At 43.8% G+C, this 24853-nt stretch overlaps 1 protein-coding gene across 1 annotated transcript in view; it reads right to left on the reverse strand.

The window, feature by feature from the left end:
- The window catches only part of MTX2 (metaxin 2), a 337394-nt gene that overhangs the window by 28724 nt on the left and 283817 nt on the right, over nucleotides 1-24853 (reverse strand). Inside the window, exon 9 of the mRNA XM_085645229.1 lies at nucleotides 17395-17471. Within this exon, the coding sequence (XP_085501355.1) occupies nucleotides 17395-17471 (77 nt within the window). The remainder of the gene's footprint in view (nucleotides 1-17394; nucleotides 17472-24853) is intronic.

Here is a 24853-nt window from a genome sequence, read left to right on the forward strand (position 1 = left end):
GGTGTCCTGTCCATCAGCCGCTTCCGGAACCGGTCCGAGTTGATGTCGACGTCGATGGAATACAAATCAAAGAGTTAAATCGATTGCTGGAAGTTTTCTGCTGGAGCGGAAAAAAGTTCATCCGAACCCAATGGCGGAAAAAAACAATCTGCCGATGGAGTGGATGCCCATGCGCACTGTTGTCCAGGGGAGGAGTCACCAACCTCGTGACCAAAGGCTTCTCCGAAGACAACAACAACCTGCAATCATCCGAGCCCAACACCAGATGGCGATCTTATCCTCAGTGTGTGATCTGCAGCTCATATGCCTCGAACAGGTTGTTTCCAGTATTGGGCCTCAATTTTTGCTTCGTTCACAGTGGTGATTTGATGGGCTGCTCCGTGCCCATTGTCTTGAGGCCGCCCTGAAGGGTCGGGGGCTCCGCAGTTCAGAGGATTTTTGTTTTATATATTATATATATATATATATATACACACACACACACACAAAAGTACATATACAACAATAAACATCACAAGTATAATCAACAATTCATAAATTCCTTCCACCCGATTCGTCAAAAAAAGGGAAAGTGTTCTCCTATTTCCTACAGGGAATGCGCTTCGAGGTAGTCTTATTTCCACAATCAGTTCTATTTTCTCCAGAACCTTAATACAGTGATTGTGCGAAACAATATATTTCCAAACTTAATATCATTAGACTCCTCAGAACGTGATCTGTTGACGCGGACGCGTTTCGGCCTCCAAAAACATCTTGGCCTCCTCAGGACAAGGGTGAGGGAAACGACCTATACAAATATACAAAATCACATCCAGTATCCAATCATCACTGAAGCTATCTAAATCTCTGTGCCAGCCACTGTAGAACCAAGTGCCACACGTGTGAAACCAAAGTACAATCAAGGTGAAAATGAAAAACCAATAAAACTCATACCGTGAAAACACCTAAATGCAATATATCAATCGACCAGTGCTCATCAGCATAACCATAGCAAACCACCAGTGTAATACATATAAACCAAAATCCAAATAATAAAAAGATATTATAATCAAAAAACCACTACTACAAGAGTGTGGAGGGATATCAATATGAGAGGCACACTCACTTGTGAATCTACAATCTGGATCAGGCTAGTCAGCGTTCATACATAAGGGTGTCTCACTGCAATACAAATGCATTCATAGATGTATAACTTCACTCCACAAAAATATAGCCTAAAGAATTAAATTACTAATAAAATACTCCACTAGTCCTCAATCATCTTACCTACAATACATAAACTGTGCGCATCTAAATAATGAAACAAGCACTGAAATCCAAACAAGTTTACCACTTCGAGCTGCCGGTGTCGATCTAAATAAAACAAAAGGAAAATAAAACTTCATTCAAATTACAATCCCTATTGCGCTAAATCCGTGTTTCAAGAGCAACCCTACAACAACTTCCCTGGACGAGGGCCAAGATGTCATCGATAAATCGAATCCACCGGGTAATATGAGCTTTGAATGGGGTCGTTTCATGAAAAATATATTGTGTCTCAAAGGCGTTCATAACCAGGTTCGCAATTTCTGGGGCGAAACACCCCATCGCTACGCCTTTAACCTGTATATATAGATCATCCTTAAAAGCAAAAAAATAATTTTTCAGACAGATCTTAGCGAGAGATGTGATTAAATCTGTAGGCACCACATGTGGTCTGGGCCTTCCATCTAACACCATTCCGAGGACTAGCAATGCTTCTTCCTGCGGGATATTGGTGTATAGGCTTTCAATATCAAAATTGACCAACAGTTGTTGATCACTATTGAATACTGAATCCTCAATCTTTGAGATAAAATCCATGGTGTCTCTAATGTAAGCCTTAGTCAAAGGTACAAAAGGTTTTAAAAATACATCTATGTATTTAGCCAAAAGTTCTAACAACGACCCACATGCCGCAATAATCGGCCGTCCAGGAGGTTGTTGGGAGTTTTTATGAACTTTAGGCAAAACATACATAATGGGAATTTTTTGTGCCGTAGTATTCAAATAGCCATACTCTTTTACAAATATATCCATCATCTAGGGTGAGATGTAAAATCTGAGCTTTTAAGCGTGCGGTGGAATTATCACTAATGGGACGGTAAAGTTCCAATATACTCAGTTGATTCACTATTACATTATTGTAATAATTAGTGTCCCATAAAACAATAGCTCCGCCCTTATCAGCCGGTTTAATGACCGTAAGAGGATTGTTGGTAAGGTCTTTCAATGCAGTACGCTCGTCAAGAGAAAAATTGACAAAAGACAAAAACCTTTGTTTGCATTCCGTAAAGGAAAAAACATCCGCCGACATTTAGTGAAAGCTGCACGGACAAACCCACCCAAAGGAGACTTAAGAAACATGCTAGGCCTTCCACCAGTAGTGGGACACTTTAAATGTAACAGTTGTGTAGTTTGTCCTTACACGACCAATTCTAAATTTGTGATGTTGAATGACAAAAAGCATAATCAAAATAACTTCTCGAACTGTAACATGAGAAATGTTATTTATTTTCTTATATGCCGTTGTGAAAAGGTGTATATATAGGGCAAACCACAAAGGCAGTAAAAATGAGGGTGATGCAGCACCAGTCAATAATACGCTGTAAGACGCAGGGAGCCCCTTTGGTGCAACATTTTTTGGAGTATAATCATAGCGAGAATGACATCAGATGGTCTGTCCTTTTGGTAGTTAAATCCCAAAACAAAATGGTCCTACAGAATACTTTGAATAAACTTGAAGCTCGAATGATAGAGAAGTACCACACGGCTAGTGTTGGTCTGAATGATCGTGATGAAATCTGGGCACTTATTTGATTCCTTGTGCTAAGAGTTTGTCAGGAGGAACTGTTGATTTACCTGAAAAATCCGTGCTGAATGCAACTTGATGTAAATATGTAAATATTGTATAGTTTTGACGCTACCCACCTCTACAGCCCCCTTTTTTTTGATTTAGTATGTTTATGCTTCTGTTTGTACTTGATTCATTTTGAGTATGATTATTAGTTTTTTGTCCGTTACTCATGTATACCCATATTAACTGATGGAAGATACATCGATATACTTATATTCTAAATGGAGAGATGAATGTATTTTTATTTTTAATTTAGACTGTAAGCTTTTTCTCTGTGCCAGCCGAGTATTACCTACGTGTCTCCGTGTTTTATCCTAATGAGGTGTCTTTTACTAAACATGCACTTATTGTAGGGATAGTATTAGTTTTTTATTTATTTTTTAATTTTTATATATCATTATTTCTTGTATGCCGGTGCAGTTGATATGTTCCTTTCTTGGCACTTTCTCATTGTGAGTAGTATTTTGGAACAATAGTCCCCTTTTTATGTTTTTTTTGTTTTTTCGGCAGTCCTTCCTTTCTTTTTACGACGTATTGTGAGCCGGGTCCCGATCACGTGGGATGCCGAGCAGCACTCTTCTTGGATGATTTGCGGCAGCTTCAGTGCTTCGTGCCGTCACCACGTCGGATTTAATCGTGACTAACACCACCTCGGAAGCTCTGGAAAGTAAAATAGGTAAGGTTTGTGGCCCTCGTCCAGGGAAGTTGTTGTAGGGTTGCTCTTGAAACACGGATTTAGCGCAATAGGGATTGTAATTTGAATGAAGCTTATTTTCCTTTTGTTTTATTTAGATTGACACCGGCAGCTCGAAGTGGTAAACTTGTTTGGATTTCAGTGCTTGTTTCATTATTTAGATGCGCACAGTTTATGTATTGGAGGTAAGATGATTGAGGACTAGTGGAGTATTATTAGTAATTTAATTCTTTAGGCTAGATTTTTGTGGAGGGAAGTTCTACATCTATGAATGCATTTGTATTGCAGTGAGACACCCTTATGTATGAACGCTGACTAGCCTGATCCAGATTGTAGATTCACAAGTGAGTTTTCCTCTCATATTGATATCCCTCCACACTCTTGTAGTAGTGGTTTTTTGATTATAATATCTTTTTATTGATTGGATTTTGGTTTATATGTATTACACTGGTGGTTTGGTATGGTTATGCTGATGAGCACTGGTTGATTGATATATTGCATTTAGGTGTTTTCACGGTATGAGTTTTATTGGTTTTTCATTTTCACCTTGATTGTACTTGGGTTTCACACGTGTGGCACTTGGTTCTACAGTGGCTGGCACAGAGATTTAGATAGCTTCAGTGATGATTGGATACTAGATGTGATTTTGTATATTTGTATAGGTCGTTTCCTTCACCCTTGTCCTGAGGAGGCCAAGATGTTTTTGGAGGCTGAAACGCATCCGCGTCGACAGATCACGTTCTGAGGAGTCTGATGATATTAAGTTTGGAAATATATTGTTTCGCACAATCACTGTATTAATGTTCTGGAGAAAATAGAACTGATTGTGGAAATAAGACTACCTCGAAGTGTATTCCCTGTAGGAAATAGGCAAACACTTTCCCTTTTTTTGACGAATCGGGTGGAAGGAATTTATGAATTGTTGATTATACTTGTGATGTGTATATTGTTGTATATGTACTTTTCTGTATGTATATATATGTATATAATTTGTTGAAAAAAAGTAAAAAAATGTTGATGAAGCGATTTAGGATTACGGTAATTAAATTATGTAATCATGTGTTTTCTCAATATGTGATTGTTTTGCTGACTAAAATGGAATGAAATGAATACAGGATTATAGACTGATATTAGAGGAATATATAGTCCTCTATTGAAAAGTGAGTGTGTATATATTTTTTTTCCTCCCTGCCACTTCAAACCTTTCAGTCCTCTTAGTCACAGTCAAACACAGGTTCCACCAATAATACAAATGGCGGTGGAGGAAGGAAGGGGACATGTTGGGATTTCAATAGACGTACATGCACAAAACCCCAAGGCATGTGCAGGTTCAAACATGCGTGTTCCATCTGTGCCAACCCGTCTCACCCAAGTCAAAATGTCTCAAGAAATCAAGGGATAAGGGTAAGAAGAAGCAGGAGTGAGGCGAATGCACCTCACAAGGAACGGTCACCCATTGATGTCTAACGGCTCCGACACCCTGGCTCAACAAATATCCTTGCCATTCCACCGCAAAAACCCTACTAGATGGTTTCAGGTACGGTTTTAGGATACCAGCACCTGATTATGTGGGAACACCAGAGTGCAAGAATCAACTCTTGGTGCGGGCCAACCCCAGTGTAGCAGCAACAAAAATTGACAAAGAATTGCGCCTAGGCAGAGTAGCGGGCCAATTTGATTCCATCCCTGTGGAGAATTTTGTCTGCTCCCCTTTGGGGGTGGTCCCCAGGAAAGAAGATGGTGAATTTAGACTCATCCATAACCTGTCAGCGCCCAAGGGAAATTCATTAAATAACGCAATTAATGATGAGATTTGCAGAGTGAAATATGCTTCCTTTGATCAAGCAGTAGAGAAGCTCAGGGGTTTGGGCCCAGGAGCCCTGCTGGCTAAATCAGACAGTCTGCTTTTCGTTTGTTGCCAGTCCACCCATCTGATTTTCATCTACTTGGCTTTCAGTTTCAAGGGAAATTCTATATGGACATGTGTATGCCAATGGGCTGCTCGGTTTCCTGCGCATATTTTGAAAAATACAGTTCATTTTTGGAATGGGTTTTTAGACAGGTGACAGGGCATCAGTTTGTCATGCACTACCTTGATGACTTTCTTATCTTGGGGTCACCGGGCTCCCGGGAGTGTGTGTGGGCGCTGCAGGAATTTTGCAGGCGGACAAGCACACCAAGTTTAGGGCGGCATTGCAGAAATGCTTGGGTAGGGAGAAGAACACATTGCACCAGTTATAACAGACAGTAGGACAGTTGAATTTTACTCTGAGGGTCATACCTATGGCAAGGCCATTTTCCCGATCCATCTCGCAGGCCATGGCTGGTCTCAAGGGGAGCCACCACCACACCAGGCTGTCAGCTGAGGTTAGGCAGAACATGCGGATCTGGATGGCATTCCTTCAGGACTTCATTGGCAAGGTAGTGTGGCCCGGTCCGCCCACTACTTCCGCGGAGTTCGGCTTAATGACTGACGCTGCGGGTAGTGAGGAATTTGGTGCCATACACGGTACCGAGTGGGTGGCACAGCGGTGGGCAGCATGGTGGGTGGAGGCTGGCTTGACGTGTAACATCGGTTTCCTCGAACTGTTCCCCATCTGGGTAGCATTGACGGTATGGCCAGAACAACTGCGTAATCAATCAGTGGTGTTCTGGTCAGACAACATGACTGTGGTCGAATGCATCAATCAACAAGCTGCATGGTGTAAAATGATTCTCCGTCTATTTAAATAAAGTGTCATTTTAAGCATGAAGCTAAATATGCAATTTAGAGCTAAACATGTGCCGCAGGTTTTAAACCATGCTGTTGATGCACTTTCTCGCTTTAAGATGCAGGTTTTCAGGGTACACCTCCCGGTTGCGGCGGCATATGCCACCCCCTTCCCAGAACTACTTTGGCAGATTGGTGCCCCCAACTACCGGACCTCGTGGCAGCTAGCCTAGCACCCAGGACCAGGAAAGCACATGAAGGGGCATTTTGGGCATATTGTTCCTTCTTGGGAAGGGAGTGGGCTGAGAAGTGGCATGACACGGGAGCACTCCTTCATTAACTGGGGTTTTTGAAGGGGGAAGGACGTTCAGAGGCAGCAGCCAAACGGCATGTGGCGGCAATCTCTTTCATTGCCCAAACTAGAAATAGAGGGGATCCCACCAACAGCTTTACAGTTAGGAAGGCATTGAAAGGTTGGCAGCGCCTCCAAGGGTCTGCCCCAATCGGGGTGGAGCTGTTGACATCTTTACTAGGGACCCTCCCCTTGATTTGCACCACCTCATAGGAAGTTCTGTTGTTCACCGGCGCCTTTTCGTTGGCCTTTTATGGTGCTTTTAGGATTGGGGAATTAGTGGCCCAAAACAAACAGGATGTACACGGCGGCCTGCAGTTTGACCGCGTGAAGGTTCAAGGGGATGCTCTATTGATATCAATTAGGAAGTTCAAGACGGACCAAGAAGCACGTGGGGACGGGGTAGTTCTGCATCGGGCACATGGTAATCCTTGCTGCCCCCTCTCACATGTGGAAGCTTACCTACAGTGTAGACCCAGTAACAAAGGGGGGCCTTTACTAGTACATGCAGATGGTATTCCACTCACACGTTTTCAGTTTAAGAGGGTCCTGGACATGGCAATTCAGAGGGCAGGTTTGTGCGGCTACATAGGTTGTGAGTGGGATATTTACCAGGTGTTGATGCATGTGTCCTTCTCTGCTTTCATTTACAGTTTCTCAAACCTGTCACGCAGGTTGGAAACTGGAAGCGCAACGACAACAACATCAGGCAACTCAAGGACTGTCATCGCCAAATAAAGGATCACATATGGTATGGATTATTGGCCATTCGTATGTACGGCGTTTGTCTAACTTTTGTTTTTACAGGAAATTATAAATCTAGGGCACAGCAGGCAGATTTTAAGGAATCATTTCATGGGAAGGGGGGCCTCCGCTTTAGTCAGTTTAGGGCTTTAATACTAGACCTATTGAATAGGGGTGGGGCTCTTCCCAGTATTATTATTTTGCACCTGGGAGGGAACGATCTGGCAAGTCTGGGTAGAAGGGGATAAGTGGAAACCATAATCTCAGAAGTAGGTTGGTTAGCCAAGACATGCCAGGGGTGTACTATTGTGTGGTCTCAGATGATACCACGATTCCAATGGAGGGGAGGGGAAACTGTAGGAGCACTGAATCACTCGATGAGGAGAATAAATAATAAAATAGAGAGGCTCTTCAGGGCTCCTCATCTGCAGACCATCGCCCACGGGTGCATCAGGGGAGAGCCGTGCTTCTTAAAAGTCGGTGTCCACTTGTCAAGAGTAGGCAATGAAGTGTTCCTAGAGAATCTGCTAGCTTGGTGGATTCAGAAGCAGGGCATGACCTCCTAGTGAGCGCAGGGGGGGCCAGATAGTCGGTTAACTATGCTGGCCTGTGACGGTAAGGTCATGATTGGTGAGCAGTAAATTTAAGGTCCTTAGAAGCCGGCACCGTTCTTGAATGGGGTCGCCCAAGTGGGAAGGACAAGTGGTCTCTCCTAGAACTCCAGTGGCAGTTACAGCCGGTTGGCTGGATGGGTGCAGGGGAGGGGGGGGGGAAGTCATGCTTTCTCTAGGCTGGTTGGCCACCCCGCACGTGCACAATGGCGCCAGTAAACGGCGCAGAACTGCAAGGGCCCCTTTTATGGAGATAATATACAGAGCGTACGGGTGTAACGGGGGGGGGGGGGAAGAGGGGGAAGTACCCACACGGTAAACGGGCCCTCTGCGCATGTGCACTCTGGCAGGAGGGCGTGGTTAAATTGATAAGGATCTGACATCAGTTAGTGACCTTGCCGTAGGCCCAAATAGGATACGCAGAAAAGTAACTGCTGTGATGATTATTAAAGATATGTTAGATTTGGATAGCAAACCTTTGTATTAGAGTTACGTTAAGGTTAGCCATCTGACATCTGTACTTATCAATTGTAATCAATGTAATGCATAATTTTCTGCATAATTTTTGTAAATATTGTATATAATAATAATGTTTATTAATTTTGTTTAATAAATACGGCCGTTTTTTTTTTACGCCCCCAACATCCAAAACTCCTCTCATTATCTGGGTCTGGTTAAGGGAGGAGGGGGTGTAGGTAGTACAGCTTTGAAGTTCACTCAGTGAATGTCCTGCAAGAGCTTACAACTGAAGAGTAAAAGAGGCGAAATCCATCTCAGGGAAGTAACCTCTAAATTGTCTGTCTTGTACATAAAGTACATGGATTACTACCAGGCTTGAATGTGAATTGTGCACCCTATAGTCCAAACACCTTGCAGTGACTGTGACCACCAAGCCAGGATTTCCTTTCTGTAGCAGACTTACTCCGTCTACTGTAAGCAACCTGTGCTGTCCTTGTTTCCCCCTGGCAGAGCCAAGCTCAGACTCTGATAAAGCTGGCATCTACGCCCAAAAGGGAAAACTGATCTGGATGTCTGAAATTCAACTTCGGTGCAGTAGCCAAACTGTCAGTGATGTTTCAGAATGCTTTTGCACAAGTATGGCCCAACAGAGCTCACTCGAAGATTTACTTCAGATAATGAATCCCCGTCTGCGGGGCTCCTTTGTTCGTTCAGTTACTGGTTGCGTTAAGAAAGTAAATAGCAGCAGACGGGTGGGCAAGAAAGTGTCACTAGCATCACATGCAGTAGTCACTACTGCCTGTAGCGCCTTAGGCGCCCACAATGTAATGATATACGTTTTCGTTCAGCACTACGTAAAACAGTTTCCACGGCCTCATTTCACGGCAGCGTCTTAGAGAAACCGCAGATGCATTATTCTGTTTAGTATTTTTACATATCATGAGTGTGACGTAGTAGGACTGTGAAAAGCATCAGTTCTTTGAAACCTAGTCCTTGGAATTGGCAACAGCGGTTCCAGGGATTAGATCGTGGAAATGACTTTCCACCACAACACATATTTTAGCAGTTAAGGGAACCTTCCGCACAATAAGAAATGTAATCACCGACTGAACAAGCAGAAGTTTTTTTTTTCCCAGTATGAACAATTCTGACCCACACATGCTGATGTGCAATTGCAGCTAAAAGTGAATACATAAAACAAAGCCATCGAATTTACGATTTAAATACAGTAAACAGGAAAAACAGAATACATGCAGTTAAACTAATGAAACATCTAGTTCAAGTTAATTTTATCTAGTGCTCAGTTAACTAAAACCTTAGCACTAAGTGCTTTTATAAAACCTTTACATGAAAAAATGGCATTGTAGCGCCTAAGTTAATATCAATACATGGAACATGATTAAACGGTGAAGTAAAGAATACTAAAATACTGGGGAGCCATAAATGGCCAGTGTGGCCTTTAGATAAAATGCTGCTACTGTCCCAAATTTCTGTCCAGGGCTAGCTGCTTGTTATACAGTGTCACTGCTGAGTGGGTTGTAGAGGGCACTTGCTCAGGGCCTTAGGTAGCCACAGAAGTTAACACTTCAGATGCGCTTGTAATGTTCAGCCTAATCAGATATTTTGTGAGCCTGCAGCTGAGCTGCAGGTCTGTTGCGTTAAAATAGGCTAAGATCGCAGGCCTACAGCGGCGTAGTCCCCTCTGGTTCCAAACTGGTTTTAAGATAGATCTTCGATCTTTCAAGTTGTCTTTGCAGATACAGAACTGATGGACCAAGGCTTCTGGAACTTTTCAGCAAAGCCGTCAAAGCTCTGTCGTGTCAGTACGCTTCCATAGGGGTAGATGTAGAAGCGAGGGCAGACCGTCCATGCGGAACCTTACGAAGGCTGTTTAGAGCAATGTTGCTTTATCTGCAACAGCAAACAGGTTTTAACGTATTTGTTAGTCATGGTCTTGGTCTGGGAGTAGGTGGTGAAAGTCTCCCATTGTTCTGTTGGGTCTTATGATGCCAGGGAGCTAGCGAGGTAGTCTAAGTCCGGAGAGTAGGCCCTGTCTTTAATACCAGTCCATAGATGGAAGTTTAGCATCTCGCAGCTCGCTTTCTTCAACTTGAAGCAGAGTTTGACGAAGGCTCCATTCCTTGCAATAGATTACTGAATTAATCCAAATTCAAGGGCGGAGCTGGTCTGGAGACGTGTCTATGGGCAATAAAAAGACAGCCTTGAAAAGTTTGATAATGAAGTTTTCCAGATGGGAGGCGTCTCTCGCCCTGAAAATTTCGCTTCCACAGGCAATAGTGGGAATTGATTTCGCCTGAATTATTTTCTGCAGCAGTAGAAAAGTGAAGGATCCTGTGGCTGTTTTGAGGTGCTTGAAGGTGGAAGTGAGAGCAACTGATTTCCGGCGCATAAGCTCCAAGTGTTGTTTAAAAGAGCCTTTGTTGTCAACAATTCTCTAAACACACAGCATCTCAATATGAACGTAAAAGCTACATTTGAGAGTACACGAAACCTAGTTAGCTCAAGATAATCATGCATGAATTTACTAAAGATGATTGCGGCAACATGTTTACCAACTGCCTTGTTATATATTAAGATGGCGGGTGTCTGCGTATGTTTATATGTATAGTACAAAATGATTTGCATAAAATGTAGCAATGCTTCATAGTATTGACTGCCACACTGCTTGCCATAGCTCATAAAGGGGTCTCAACAGGCACGGAGTTGCATTCTGCAGTGAAGCCAGTATCTGCCCTTCCTATTAAGGTCAAAGTGTTTCTAAAAAGACAACAAAAATGCGGATTCTTTTAGAGCATAATTTAACAATGGAATTGGGCCGTTTAGCAGATGGTTCGTTGTCTCTTTCTACAGGTTTACACATCCACAGATTGTATGCTATCGCAAAATAACTATTCACTAACTTCCTAAAACGCTGCACAAAAATTTAACCTTGACTTAAATTTTCAACTTTCTCCTATTTAATTTATTTTGAATGGCTCTCTCCTTCCCTTCTACATGCCTCCTGTGTATATAGACTACTCTGTTGAATGCCTGTCTGCTTTATTCTCTTTTTCTTTAAAACCATACTTTCTGCTACCTAACAATATCTATTAATTTGTATACACCATTTGTTAAGAAACTGGAAGAGATGCATGGAATGGCTTCTTTGAGAGCATAAAACGAATCCCAATAAGCATGAATGGACTAACCTCTACATTTTGGATCGGGAGTAGGTTGGTACTTGCCGCAAAGCACTTAAAAGCCTGGTATGGGGCAGTAAGCGCTGTATACATGCATGTATACATAATCAGGAAAGAGAGAAGCTGCCCTAAACGGGCTGCGCCTTTTCAAAACTTAAAGTAAGAGTAAGCCCTCTTTGGCCATGTTTACAACTAGCAATGTACTTCCGGGTTGATGAGAAATACTGAATCCCACCATATCCCCCACTTTTTATTAGTAGAATCTCTCCAGCATTTCTCTCACATGTTCATGTAACAGATCTGGACTGCTGCTGAAATAATTTTACAGTTCTAAAATAGGTTTGGAAAACTTAGTACACTGTTCAAACGTACATTTTTCAAACTACAAAAGAGGTTTCAATGCTGACCTGGCAAACTGATAAACACTGAAAAGGCCAGAGAGTCCTGCTTACCTTATAACACCAGAATCACAGGTGTTACATGGTCAAGGGAGGTTTCTTTTTTTATGAAAGGCGTATTTCTGCTGGTAAATACAGCCTGAACGAGAGCTAATTGGATTGTTTTAAAGTGCACACTTTGGGCCTCTTCCGTAAACCATCACATAATTTTATTTTTCCCCTGATTTTAATAGGCAGTACTCCTGGAGCTCACCCCTTACTTGCACTGTAATTGGTAAGAACACCGCCGCTTGTGCGGGCCCGGTTTCGGGGTTGTGGAGGGTTTCTTTTTACTTCCTAGCAGGCGCCATCTTGAGAAGGGCTTTGACGCTCTTCCAGCGCCATCTTGGGTGTACCGGAGGGTCGTTTTGCTCCCCACCTGGAGGGACTATTTAAACCAGTCCTCCGAGCGCAGCGGGATCGCGCAGCGGGTCGGCCTCCGCTTTGCCGGAGTCTTGCCAGAGTCCTGCCCGTCTGCGCCCGTCAGTGTCTCGGCAGCGGCCGGAGCTGGACGGTGGGGTGCCTATTTTTGTATTTGCTTGTAGTACTTCTGTGTTATCTCACAGATATGTTTTGCTATATTTCGGCAGACTTACTTGCCTTACGCCCCCCTAGTGGCCAATGTCATTCTTTCTTTCCTGGCAGCCGGGCCTTAAGAAAAGGTTGTCCAACTTGCGGTTGGCGTCTTCCAACGTCTATCGGAACTGCGCTGGACAATATTCCGGCCCCTTATCAATGTCTTCTTCTTAATACTAGATCCTTGACCTGTCACTCCCTTGATATCTGGAATTTATTACAGAATTCCAATATATCATGCCTATTTCTTACTGAGACCTGGCTGAGTGACTGCTCTGCACCTGATTTAGCCAACGCCATCCCTCCGGAATACAACATCTTTAGGAGGGATAGAATATCAGGCAGAGGGGGAGGTGTAGCTCTTGTGGTAAATAAAAACATACCCTGCTCAACCTTCCCGGTAGAGAATATTCAGGGATGTGAAGCCTTGGGTTTCACCCTTCAGCTCTCCCCCCAACAGGCTTGTACCGGGATTCTCCTGTATAGAGCCCCGGGACTTGCAGGGCCGTTCTTTGATGAACTACAAGTAGCTCTCTCAGTCCCTTGTCTCAGATCTGAGCATTGTATTCTTCTTGGGGATCTCAATGTTCACATGGATAATACAGCGGACCTCGATGCAATGAAACTCAGTGACATCACAGTTCCATTAGGATTGTCTCCGTTTCTGCAGAAACCGACGCACAACAAAGGCCATACTCTTGACCAGATTTTTTCAACAAAATCTATTACGATAACGTCTATACAACCAGTATTATGGTCTGATCATTTTTTGATCTCCTTTTTTGTGCCTGCCACTGCTCTTACTCGGGTGAGAGAATCAATAGAGACCACGCGAACTTCGCGCCCTTTACATCTGCTTTCGGTGGATATGTTATCTGAGGCCCTTACCACCTTTCCATGTCCTCTTTTGGGCAATTTGGAAGAGAATCTTAGTCTCTTTCAGAATTGGCTGACAGCCAGATTTCAGACCTTAATCCCCGAAAAAAAGCTTAAATCAGGCGAACGTAGAGCGTCGGCCCCATGGTTCACTCCCCAGCTAAGGGAGCAGCGGCAGGGTTGTAAAAGGGCTGAGAGAGTTTGGAGACGGACCTATGATATGACTGAGAAATTGAAATTTCGAGCAATAACTAAAGCCTACCACCAGTCAATCTGGAATGAAAAAAAGGCCTATTTTGAGCGTCGAATTGATGAGGCTGAAAATGGCTGTAAAGAAATTTTTAAAGTTGTTCTGGATTTCACCTCTCCAGCTATCTGTACACCATCTCATACTCATTCAGAAGTATGGATAAAACAGCTTGCAACTGTCTTCACCAGTAAAATCACAACCATTCAAGCCTCTCTTTTCCACCCTAGCTCTCAGTCGGTCGTGGGTCCCTCATCCCCCCCTTCATTTAGGGAGGGTCTAGGCCCTTCTCTTTTACAATTTCCACATCTATGCCTTGACACTTCTTTCGAGCTTTTGTCAAGCTTGAAATCAGGTTCTCCACTTGATCCGTGCCCGGCTAAACATCTGGGGAAGGTGGCACCCGCTTTAAATGCCTTGCTGAACCCCCTTCTGAATTCTTCGCTGTCAACGGGAGTGGTCCCGCAGGCATGGAAACATGCTCTGATCCTGCCATTGATCAAGAAGCCTACCTTGGACCCCCTCATCCATGCCAACTATAGGCCTATTTCCCTTCTCCCTGCCCTGGCGAAAGTGGCTGAGAAATTTGCACATCGGACGATTTCCAATTTCATCGAAGGAAACAACCTGTTGCATGACACGCAATCTGGGTTCCGTGCAAATTTCAGCACGGAGTCGGCTCTTCTCGAGGTCACGGATGCCATCAGGGAAGTACTCGACTCTGGAGGAAGGGCCATGTTGGTAATGTTAGATCTGTCGGCGGCCTTCGACACCGTCCCTCATGATCGCCTCCTTGTAAGACTCTGGGAGAGCGGCATTCGGGGAACGGTGTGGAATTGGCTTAAATCTTTTCTGGCCGGCCGCCGGCAAACGATCTGGGCGCCCCCTTTCTCCGCTGATATGGCTCCACTAGAGGTAGGGGTACCGCAGGGTTCCATTCTTAGCCCCATGCTATTTAACATCTTTATGGCCCCTCTGGCGGTAGTCGCAGAGTCTTTTGGCGCCCAGATCGTATCTTACGCCGATGACACCCAGCTCCTGTTCACTTGTGATAGGGGCGGGTCATTCGACGGCGTACAGATCAGGGATTGCCTTGGTGCGGTTTTTGAGTGGTTCAGGTGTAATGGATTAAAGTGCGATTCCGATAAGTCGGAGCTGCTCTTTTTTGGTTGCACCTGTGAACCAGACTGGAAAGCTTGGTGGCCACAAGATCTGTTTCCACCTGACAACGTGTCTCTCAAGGCTAAAAATTTGGGAGTGGTTGTGGACAGTGAATTGTCCTTTGGGCCACATGTTTCGTGCCTCTCAGGTAAATGCTTTGGCATTTTACGGATGCTGAGGAAGTTTCTTCCTCTAGTGTCTTTCCAGCATAGGAAGATTATTGTTCAGGCCTTGATCGGATCTCGACTGGACTACGCAAACGCCCTTTTCTTGGGTCTACCAAAATATCTTTTGACCCGTTTGCAAGTGGTCCAGAACTCGGCAGCCCGTGCTATTTACGGGCTCCCGAGAAGAGCAGGTGCCACGGGTTTACTGAATTCTTTACACTGGCTACCGATCGCTAAAAGAATTCTTTTTAAGTGCCTGACTTTTGCCTTCAAAGCTTTACAAGGATCTGGCCCTAAGTACATAAGGAAACGTCTCTCCCGATATGTACCCAGCAGGTCTTTGAGATCATCTTGTCTATCCAAAATGACAGTCCCGGTTATCAGGCGTGCAAGGATGGGAGGTCGATCGTTCCGCTACCTAGCCCCGAAGGAGTGGAATGAACTACCACTTTCTCTCAGACAGGCTCCCAGTCTCCTTGCTTTTAGAAAAGAGCTTAAAACGTGGCTTTTTACTAAATAAACTTTACTAAATAAACTTGATACTTCTCTTCTGTCTGCTTTTTTAGTTGTTATGTCTTGTTTTGCCTGCCGATATTCTTCATCAAAGCGCCGGGATGCTCCTCGGAGTAGCCGAGCGCTATAGAAGAAATAAATGAACATTAAATTAACATAATTTACGGGCTGAGAAGCCAATTGTGCAGAGAGGCCTTTTGAAGAGTGCACATTGTGAGATGTAATAATCCTTGCCTTGCTGACCGGTAATGTTCAAGAGTTCCATTCTCCATTCCATTTATGAACGCCGTGTTTCATCGTTTGACACAGAGGTTGGGTGACTAGCTGTTCGTACCCTTTTCTTATAATTCACAAGAGCCACAGGAAGGAAAAAGCCCACAAGACGAAAGCATCACACTGAGAAAAGGGCCAGGCTGGGCAGCAAGATGCTTGTTCCGCATGGTACACCCACCACACAAAGCAAGGACTAAGTAGAGGAGAGGATAGATGGGGTAATGATGCTGGGTATTAGGAGTATTAATTTTAAGCACCTGAGCTTTGGATGTACAGCTAGAGCATGCACGTTCTAAGATGCATCCACAAGGTGGCTCCACATCACGTTGTGTCAGCTTTTTCACACACTCAGTGGAACCCCACAACCATGGGGACGAGTGCTTGCCCACACACTCAGTGGAGCCCCACAACCCTGGGGGCGAGTGCTTGCCCACACACTCCTTGGAGGACCGCAGCCATGGGGTGGAGTGCTTGTGTGTGCACTCAGTAGAACCCCGCAGCCAGGGGGTGGAGTCCTTATCCATGGCACTCAGGGGAGCCCCATAGCATTGGGGTGGAGTGCTTATCCATGCACTCAGGGGAGCCCCACAGCCATGGAGATGAGTGCTTGTCCACACACCCATTGGAGGACAGCAGCCGGGGGGAGGGGGGGTGGAGTGCTTAGCCATGCACTTAGGGGAGCCCCACAACCATGGGGTGGAGAGCTTGTGCATGCACTCAGTGGAACCCCACAGCCAGAGACTCCATGCACTCAGGAGAGCTCCAAAGCCATTGGGTGGAGTGCTTGTGCATGCACTCAGGGTAGCTCCACAGACATAGGGTGGAGTGCTTGTGCATGCACTCAGGGCAGCTCCACAGCCATAGGGTGGAGTGCTTGTGCATGCACTCAGGGTAGCTCCACAGACATAGGGTAGAGTGCTTGTGCATGCACTCAGGGCAGCTCCAAAGACATAGGGTGGAGTGCTTGTGCATGCACTCAGGGCAGCTCCACAGCCATAGGGTGGAGTGCTTGTGCATGCACTCAGGGCAGCTCCACAGCCATAGGGTGGAGTGCTTGCCCGCGCACTCACTGGAGCCCCACGCCCATGTTCAGTGTTCTCCTCGGAGTTACAAGTATAAACTCTATTGTATTCTATGGAGTCCATTGCGCCATTCAGTTCCAATATACCCTGTCAAGAACAACAGGCAGCTTCGAACTAATGAAACTGGAAGCATATCATTCACTGATAAAAAGCAACAGAAATATCCGTAGAAGAAACTCTGAGAAATCGTAACCACAAACAGTTTAATTCACAAACCTGATCTAAAAAGGGAAATTGACACAAGGGGAAAAGCACGATTCGTATAAATCTGCGGGCAAGGAATCATTTTTTAAAAAGACAAATAACAGGCTGTCAGGAGTGATGTATGTATGTATCTGGTGTTTCTTTGAAGCTCAAGATAAGAGGCCTTTGTGTTCCATGAAAAAATGTAAAGTAAAAATGCAGAAGAGGACTTACTGTTTATTGAAGAAGTAGGGCTGTGATCCTAGCCTATGGGAAAGAGCCTGGCAGCACTGGTCAACATCGTCGTACACCTGATGTAAAATACCAAGCGGAGAGAGAAGGGATTAATACTGCGGAGGACTCTAGCTTTATGCGCATTTTACATAATCAGCACTCGCAGGAGCATTCGGAGCTGGAGAATGGTTAGTAAAAGCAAGCAAAAAAAAAAAATACAAAAACTAAAACATCAAAAAGTAATTGCTTAACCAAGTGCATCAATCATTACGGTTTATGGACAATTTTATATGTGCAGTGTTTGAAATGTAGTATTTTGCGTACATTTGTGTTGTGCATGTTTATTTAAATATATGATGTTTTTGCATATCAGGTACCTGCGAACAACACTGCTGGGATATCTAAAATGACAGGCAGAGACAGATTTGTCAAAAGGAAGCTTCAAAGTGACTGAGAAGCGATGGAAAAGGAGATGAGGAGGCTTTTAACTGTGCTGCCATCTTTGGGTCGAAGACTGTGTCGAAGAACACCACATAACTTGTCGTTGCTTGTCGGGATGAGAACCCTCAAGAACTACCCCACCGTGGTGCTTTTATCATTATTAATCAAGTGGCACGTGTCCTTAATGGTCAATAGACTCACATCAAGATGGGCAGGGCACAGTGAGAGCTAGAGAAGTCAGAGGGTCCCTAATACTATTTGCAAGTTAAAGACCTCCTGTTGCAGACTAGAGTCCTATCCACAAAAGCATTTATGAGCACGGAAAGGGGTACAGGAGTACTATTTAAAATACTTTTACATGCCTTTGTGAATTAGTCCAAAATGTTCACCTCCCTATTCGTAAAAGGGCAAAGAGTGTACAGTACTTTCTGTTCATGCTAACTGTATCTGAATAGTCCCGGAATTTCTATTTTATTCTCATTTTTCAGAAGGTTTGGGGCCATTTCACAAAGTCATGTAAGAGTACGTAAAAGAGTACTGCAGGAGTACTCTTTTACATACTCCAACATGCCTTTTGTGAATAGGCCTTTAGATGTCTGAATCAACAAGCCGGGTGAGTAAGTGGACTGTGCATCTTCTGGTGGCACAGACCTGCCAGTAAATATACTATGAAACTGGTGACCATGTGTGGTACAACTGATGCATCAAATACCCAATCTGAAATTATATGTACAGCGGAATATAAAATGTTGCTCCAAAATTAAGAAGGCCAGCTTCACGAGTGGCCTCCTAATTCCGATGGGACCAGCAACAGCAGTAAGCGTCTTCCTTGAATTATGAGATCAGCAGGATCTCTTTACAGCCGCCTGGAAATTTCAGCTGCTAAAACCAGCCAAAGTCACTTGGTGAAAGTGTGGGGAAAAGGAGGAATTACCATGGGAAGTGGATCCTGAATTAACAACTCCACTGCAATTCCTCATTTCTTAGTGAACCCTCGGGATACATCTTGTAATGGGTCGGATGTGTCCCACTCCCAGAGTTAACTGTAATCCAGGTATCAGTAACTTCAGGGCTGGCTAACACCTGGCCCACTTGCAAGACCACTCATAATGAGGGAAAAAAGTTGTTAAAGTTTATATATCTTTAGACCAATAAATTAATGTTTCATTCTCAACATTTTCAAAAACATATTTTGAACATCTTTAAAACACAGTGATACACGGCACTTGCAAAATCACGACAGCTCAGTAATAATATATTGAGGACAATTTAAACAACGATACAATCAGAGTAGGGAAAGAGAAGCTGTGATCCAACCGGCTTCCGGCTAATCATAGATAATCAAAGGAGGAGGGATCACTTGTTACTGGCACCAGGGTTCAAGTGGTTGTCTCCGATATAGGTAAAAAACCCTCAATCACGTCAAGATATGTTGGGGCGGTATATCTTGGTTCTCCGCCTTTAGATACGTGATAGCATCATCATTGGGTTGATTCCATGCATCCTCCACCCGGAGGGAACCACTGAATTCTCCAGCAGTGATCAGTGAAGAATAATGATAAAATAAAAAGTCTTTATTCTGATAGGTGCTGGGGAGACGTTAAAAAAGGTCAAGTTGCAGGTTGGATGTATAATGAACCCTCTGCGACATTAAACGTGGTGATTGACCAATCACCACGTTTAATGTCGCAGAGGGTTCATTATACATCCAACCTGCAACTTGACCTTTTTTAACGTCTCCCCAGCACCTATCAGAATAAAGACTTTTTATAGGTAGCATGAGGAACAACTCCTTTTTATCACTCACTTGAGCACTCCTCACTTTTTTATTTTATCATTTTTCTTCACTGATCACTGCTGGAGAATTCAGTGGTTCCCTCCGGGTGGAGGATGCATGGAATCAACCCAATGATGATGCTATCACGTATCTAAAGGCGGAGAACCAAGATATACCGCCCCAACATATCTTGACGTGATTGAGGGTTTTTTACCTATATCGGAGACAACCACTTGAACCCTGGTGCCAGTAACAAGTGATCCCTCCTCCTTTGATTATCGACAATTTAAACAACACACAAACTCATCTAGACAAACTAAAAGATTGGTTTGACGTCCACTTTCGATATGATTTTTTTTTTTTTTAAATCATAGATAACTATGTTAATTTCCTATGTAATTTTTCTGAGCAGTTTTATATAATGCAAACCTGGCCCGTGACCATCAGAATATTTTATTTCTCGTGTTTTAGATACAGGGCCATGGCACGATTTGCACAGAATCAAAAGATGGTGAGTCAAGACTGAGGTTTGAAGCTGGTTCCCAGTTACAAAGTATAGTCGACTTTCTAACTGATTTTTTTTATTGACTATCCAATCAAAACGTTGGTTTGCTTCCCTATTGGCTCAACAAGTTGCTTTTGAATTGCATCTCCAGGTTCCTTTCTTTAGCTCTTTCTTGCCCCTCCCTTTCTGCCAGCTCCCTAGAGCTTGTCACGTAGCGGAGCTGGCGGCACCCACTCGGTTACAGCTCTCCCCTCCCTCACTCCAGCCTAACCATACAAGCTGATGGTCTGCCTGCCAGCTCTCGAGTATGTCAAATGAGAGCTAGAAATATGGTACATGAGAGAGGAAGACGTACTTGTCAGCACGCTTGTGCTTCCTCTAACAGTACTCTCTGGACTGCTCCATCTCCCCTTTCTCCTTTGTACCTACAGAGATGGCTTAATAGCCAGCTGAGCCGGACGTACTCTTCGTTGAGCGCTTCCAGCCCACAGATGCTATGGTTTTACTGCAAACTTGAGTCAACTGGTTTGCACACAGAGATGGTGTTCCCTTACCGCCGGTCTCCCAACTCTCTTTGATGCTTTGATATTGGGATACCTCAACAAGCCACCCTGAAAGCAGTTTTGACTTACAAATCAGATTATCTGCTTTCTGATGGCTTTAGTACCAGTGTGCTTTCATACCTGCCCTAACCTTTCGTTCCCCGTACTCTCTGCCTTAGCCTCTCTCCCCATGCTCAATTATAGTGAACCTCTACCCTGATTTCTTGCTGTTCTCTTATCCTGGCTCTAAGAACTTCCTTGATACTTGATCCAGAATGTGTTTGCCGATTGTATGTAGTTAATCTGTAATTGATCGATATCCCCGTACTGACAATGGATTTTGATGCTAAATATTACAGAAAATGTTCATGTTTTAATGTATTCGAACTACAGAAAATGTTCAAGATAACAGTTCTCCCTCCAGTCCCCAATTTACAGAAAAGTGATTGGATGATTATGCCCAATGGCATGCTCTACCCAAAACTTAAATGATTACTAGATAGTATGCTAGTCTAGGCAGTTGTGGAGGTGGCCTTTGCCTGTCGGAAAGATCACTTAAGAAAACCCAGGAGGTCAAACCCAGTTATGAGGGGAATAAGCACTGGTCCTTTCTACAGAGAAACTCAGAATGGTGTTTTGTACCACTCTGTGGAAAACAGATATCAGCTATGACTAAAATCTTGTGGTCTCTGTCGAATTTTTAACTCTGGCAGCAACATGTTTTAAGTCAAATGATAGCTGTCATTAAGGCAGATTACCACTTCATCTGAATTGAATAGCATTCACCACGTTGCCTCTCTTTTGGTGCGCTTCGAGGAAGACGAGCTACAAAGCTGCAAACTCATCTTACAGAGACAAGGAAGATCAAGTTTTGAAGTCAGTCACATTTCCATAGCAGAAAATGAGTGACTTTTTTCTGACAGACTAGGGCCTTGCCCTCCTTATAGGAAAGGGCATTTCCTTTCCTATCCTCATGGTGGCAGATGCAAGGCTGAGAAGACATTTGCGACAGGGACTCAAATTTGGATTTGATTCTGCTGTCCATAAGTCTCAACCCAATCACAGAACCTGTCAGTTGTAGTTATCCCAGGAGGCAAGTTCAAAGGACATTGCATTACTTGCTCCTTTAAAAACACATCATAGGACATTCTATAGGACCTTAAATCATCATGGCTAGACCATGAGGCATTGTAACCTAGGGAAGAAGTTGGTGGGGAACACTGGGTTTACAAGGTGTTCGTTTTTAAATGGAATATACACACCTTATACATAGGCAAATACAAAGAGTTTGTTCTCTCTGGATATATATTCTTCACTCATCAAGATCCATATCTGTTGGTTGCAAACTCACCCCCTTCCATAGAGGAGTGGTTTGGAGCAGTTAAGTAGGTGTATGCGCTGGAGAAGACAAAAGAGTCTGGCCACAATGGGTCCCCCGTTGAGAGATGGATATCAGTGCGGGCACTGGATACCACGGTCCTATGATTACACCTCACACCTCAAGAAATTACCGGTAGAGACGGAAACATCCATATTGGTATCAATGAATGAGCAGGTGATGGAGCTCTGTTTGTGGCACTTTTTGAGGGTATATGAGGACCCCAAAAAAAAAGATCAATTTCTATGGACCATTCCACAATTTTTTCAGTGAAATTACGAAGCTTCAATTTGACTCTGCATTATCCATTTTGTATAAAATCTTGATAGACGTTCCTCAAAAATAATCAGGAGATTTTTGCACCAGTAGAAATCTGTACATCTGACTGACAGTTATCCAGCTAATCAAGGTCAGTTGCCTATTACAACTAAAAACCCATGTAACATCCCCTCGCTCGTGTAGAGCAACCACTAGAACGCTCAACATTTATGGAGCAGCTATCTGACTCTCCTGCTTCTAGGCAGCACTCCCCACTCCCAGGAAAGCTAGTGGCTGTAGTGCTTAAAGTAGCCTGCTAGTTAAGTTTCTTACTGAAGCCACTGCCTGGGGCCTGCCAATTCCCCCATCTGGGTCAAGGCACGCCTGGTGCCGAGTGAGAGCAGGTCACCCCTGCGAAACAGCCAGGATTTACCTCTAGCGCCCTGGTGCTCTTTCACACTGATCCTGTAATAAGAATATATGTTACATTTACAAATATATTTTTGCAGTTAAAAAACGCTCCTGCATAAACTGTCAATATATTGTTATCATGGTCAATATCTGCTAAATAAGAAGGAATGTCCGATTTCTGTAATCGATTCATTATTTAAAATAAGCTCCTGGCTGAAGAAAGGGATTTAGATTTGCTGGCCTCACAAGCTTTACGAAAAACACAGGTATAACTAGTGAACCTGTATTCGCGCATTTGTTGCGAGTTAAATAGTAGTACCCATTATGCATTAGCCACTGTAGCTACCTTTATGTTTTACTTCACTTCTCCACCCAGCAGGACTCTCTATAGACAATGCTTCCTTAACAGGTGCCTCCCGAGGCAGAGCCACTCTTGCTTCTGGATGGACCCTCAATGGTGTATACATTATAGCTGTTTAAGAGTGCTTCCACCGTTTGAGACTGTCGCTTCTCGGTGTACTGCATCCAACATACTCCCTAGTCTATGCCACTTATCCAGATTATGCCCAATCTAACTGTCTCAACGTTAGGAAAGGGACCACTCCAAAAATAGTTCTCACACTCGCTGCAACACTCCATGCTTCTGTATAGTGAGGTTTGCTGCATGACATTTGGAACATGTCTTTGAACCTCATGCACCTCAACCAACACATTCAAAAAGGCCAAACTACATTCAATGCCCTACCAGCCATGCATTGTGGTAGGGTGCTATGAACTCTATGCAAATCAGAGTTATTTGTGGCCTTGTCAGGGGTATGAAGCGCTATACAAATGTTACAATACAATACATTAGAGCTGTTATGTCGACAGAAAGGCCAGTGTAATGTGGGTAACAAGGGGATCACCATGTAGGTCAATTTAAATGTCTGCTGGCAGCACTGTTCACAGTGAAATGCGGACCCTCGTGCAAGTGTATATTGTGCTCAGCATTAGTATGCCTATGCCATCTATTGGTCTGCCCAAGGCAGCCTTTATCTTGAGCTGGGATTACCCACACATCAAGATATGGCTTTTCACCATGCTGTCATCACCTACAGAGACCCCACCCCCAACAGGGATATTGATAGATCCTAAAGAAGGCACTCATTGAACAACAATTTAACAAAGTCTTGCAGAACACCGATTGTCTCAGATTCATGCACGTAAGGGAGGAAAGCAAAGTAGCTGCATTACGGCCCTAGATCAACAGATTATTTTTGTTATGGATTTCTTGCTGCATTTGAGGTGTACAATACTTTGAGACATTACCCTATTTGGGGTTCATTTTGACCAGCAGAACAACTGGCTTTCATGCATATCAAAGCGGTGTTCCTGCTTTTCTTTGTTAGATTTTCAAAATCGATCAGCAATAGATCTCTTATACTTCTTTAGCAGATTTATAAAATTAAATGCCTTCCAGTACTTTTGTACGGTGCTGCTATTTGGGGTTATCAGAATCCGTAGCCAATTCAACAAGAGGAGGGCCGCATTTGTAGGTGATTGTTGGGCCTGGCCCCTAGTAGTTCATTACTTTTTATTCATGAGGAGCTTGGTCTTGATTATGTGGAAGATTGTGCGAAAGTGGCCCCAGTGCTTTTGTGAGTCTCAGTGTGGTGTGGAGAACACACAAAATGTAACAGGGATGTGATGGAGAACTGTATTGGGTGTGTGTATGGCTTTAAAATTCCATGGCTGTATTATATGGAGTCTGCTGCCGGGCTGTTTGGTTGCCCTGACTTGTTCTATAAACCGCATCTTCCCAGACAGGAAAGCAGTTAAGAAAAAGTTTGTAAAGCATTTAAAAGAAGGTAGGGAAACTGAGTTTCCTTTGAGGCCAACTACCAGACCACTTTTATTTTTGCAAACTGTTGCTGGCCACGAGCCTTACCTTCTTGTTGTAAGTCATCCATGGGAGAGATCTCTTTTGACGAGATCTTGGTTGGGGTCTATACGCTCGTATATCTGTTTTTTGCCTGATCAGTTCGACCCAAAAAAAATTAGGTATTTCCCTATGATGGCTGGTATCAACAGACTTTGGAAAATTTGGTACTGTTTTGAAAATTGTACAAGTTTTTACGACATAAGTATTTAAAATCCCTTTAAAAATC

This window comes from Triturus cristatus, chromosome 3_1, assembly GCF_964204655.1.
Source record: "Triturus cristatus chromosome 3_1, aTriCri1.1, whole genome shotgun sequence".
Classification (NCBI taxonomy): Eukaryota; Metazoa; Chordata; class Amphibia; order Caudata; family Salamandridae; genus Triturus; species Triturus cristatus.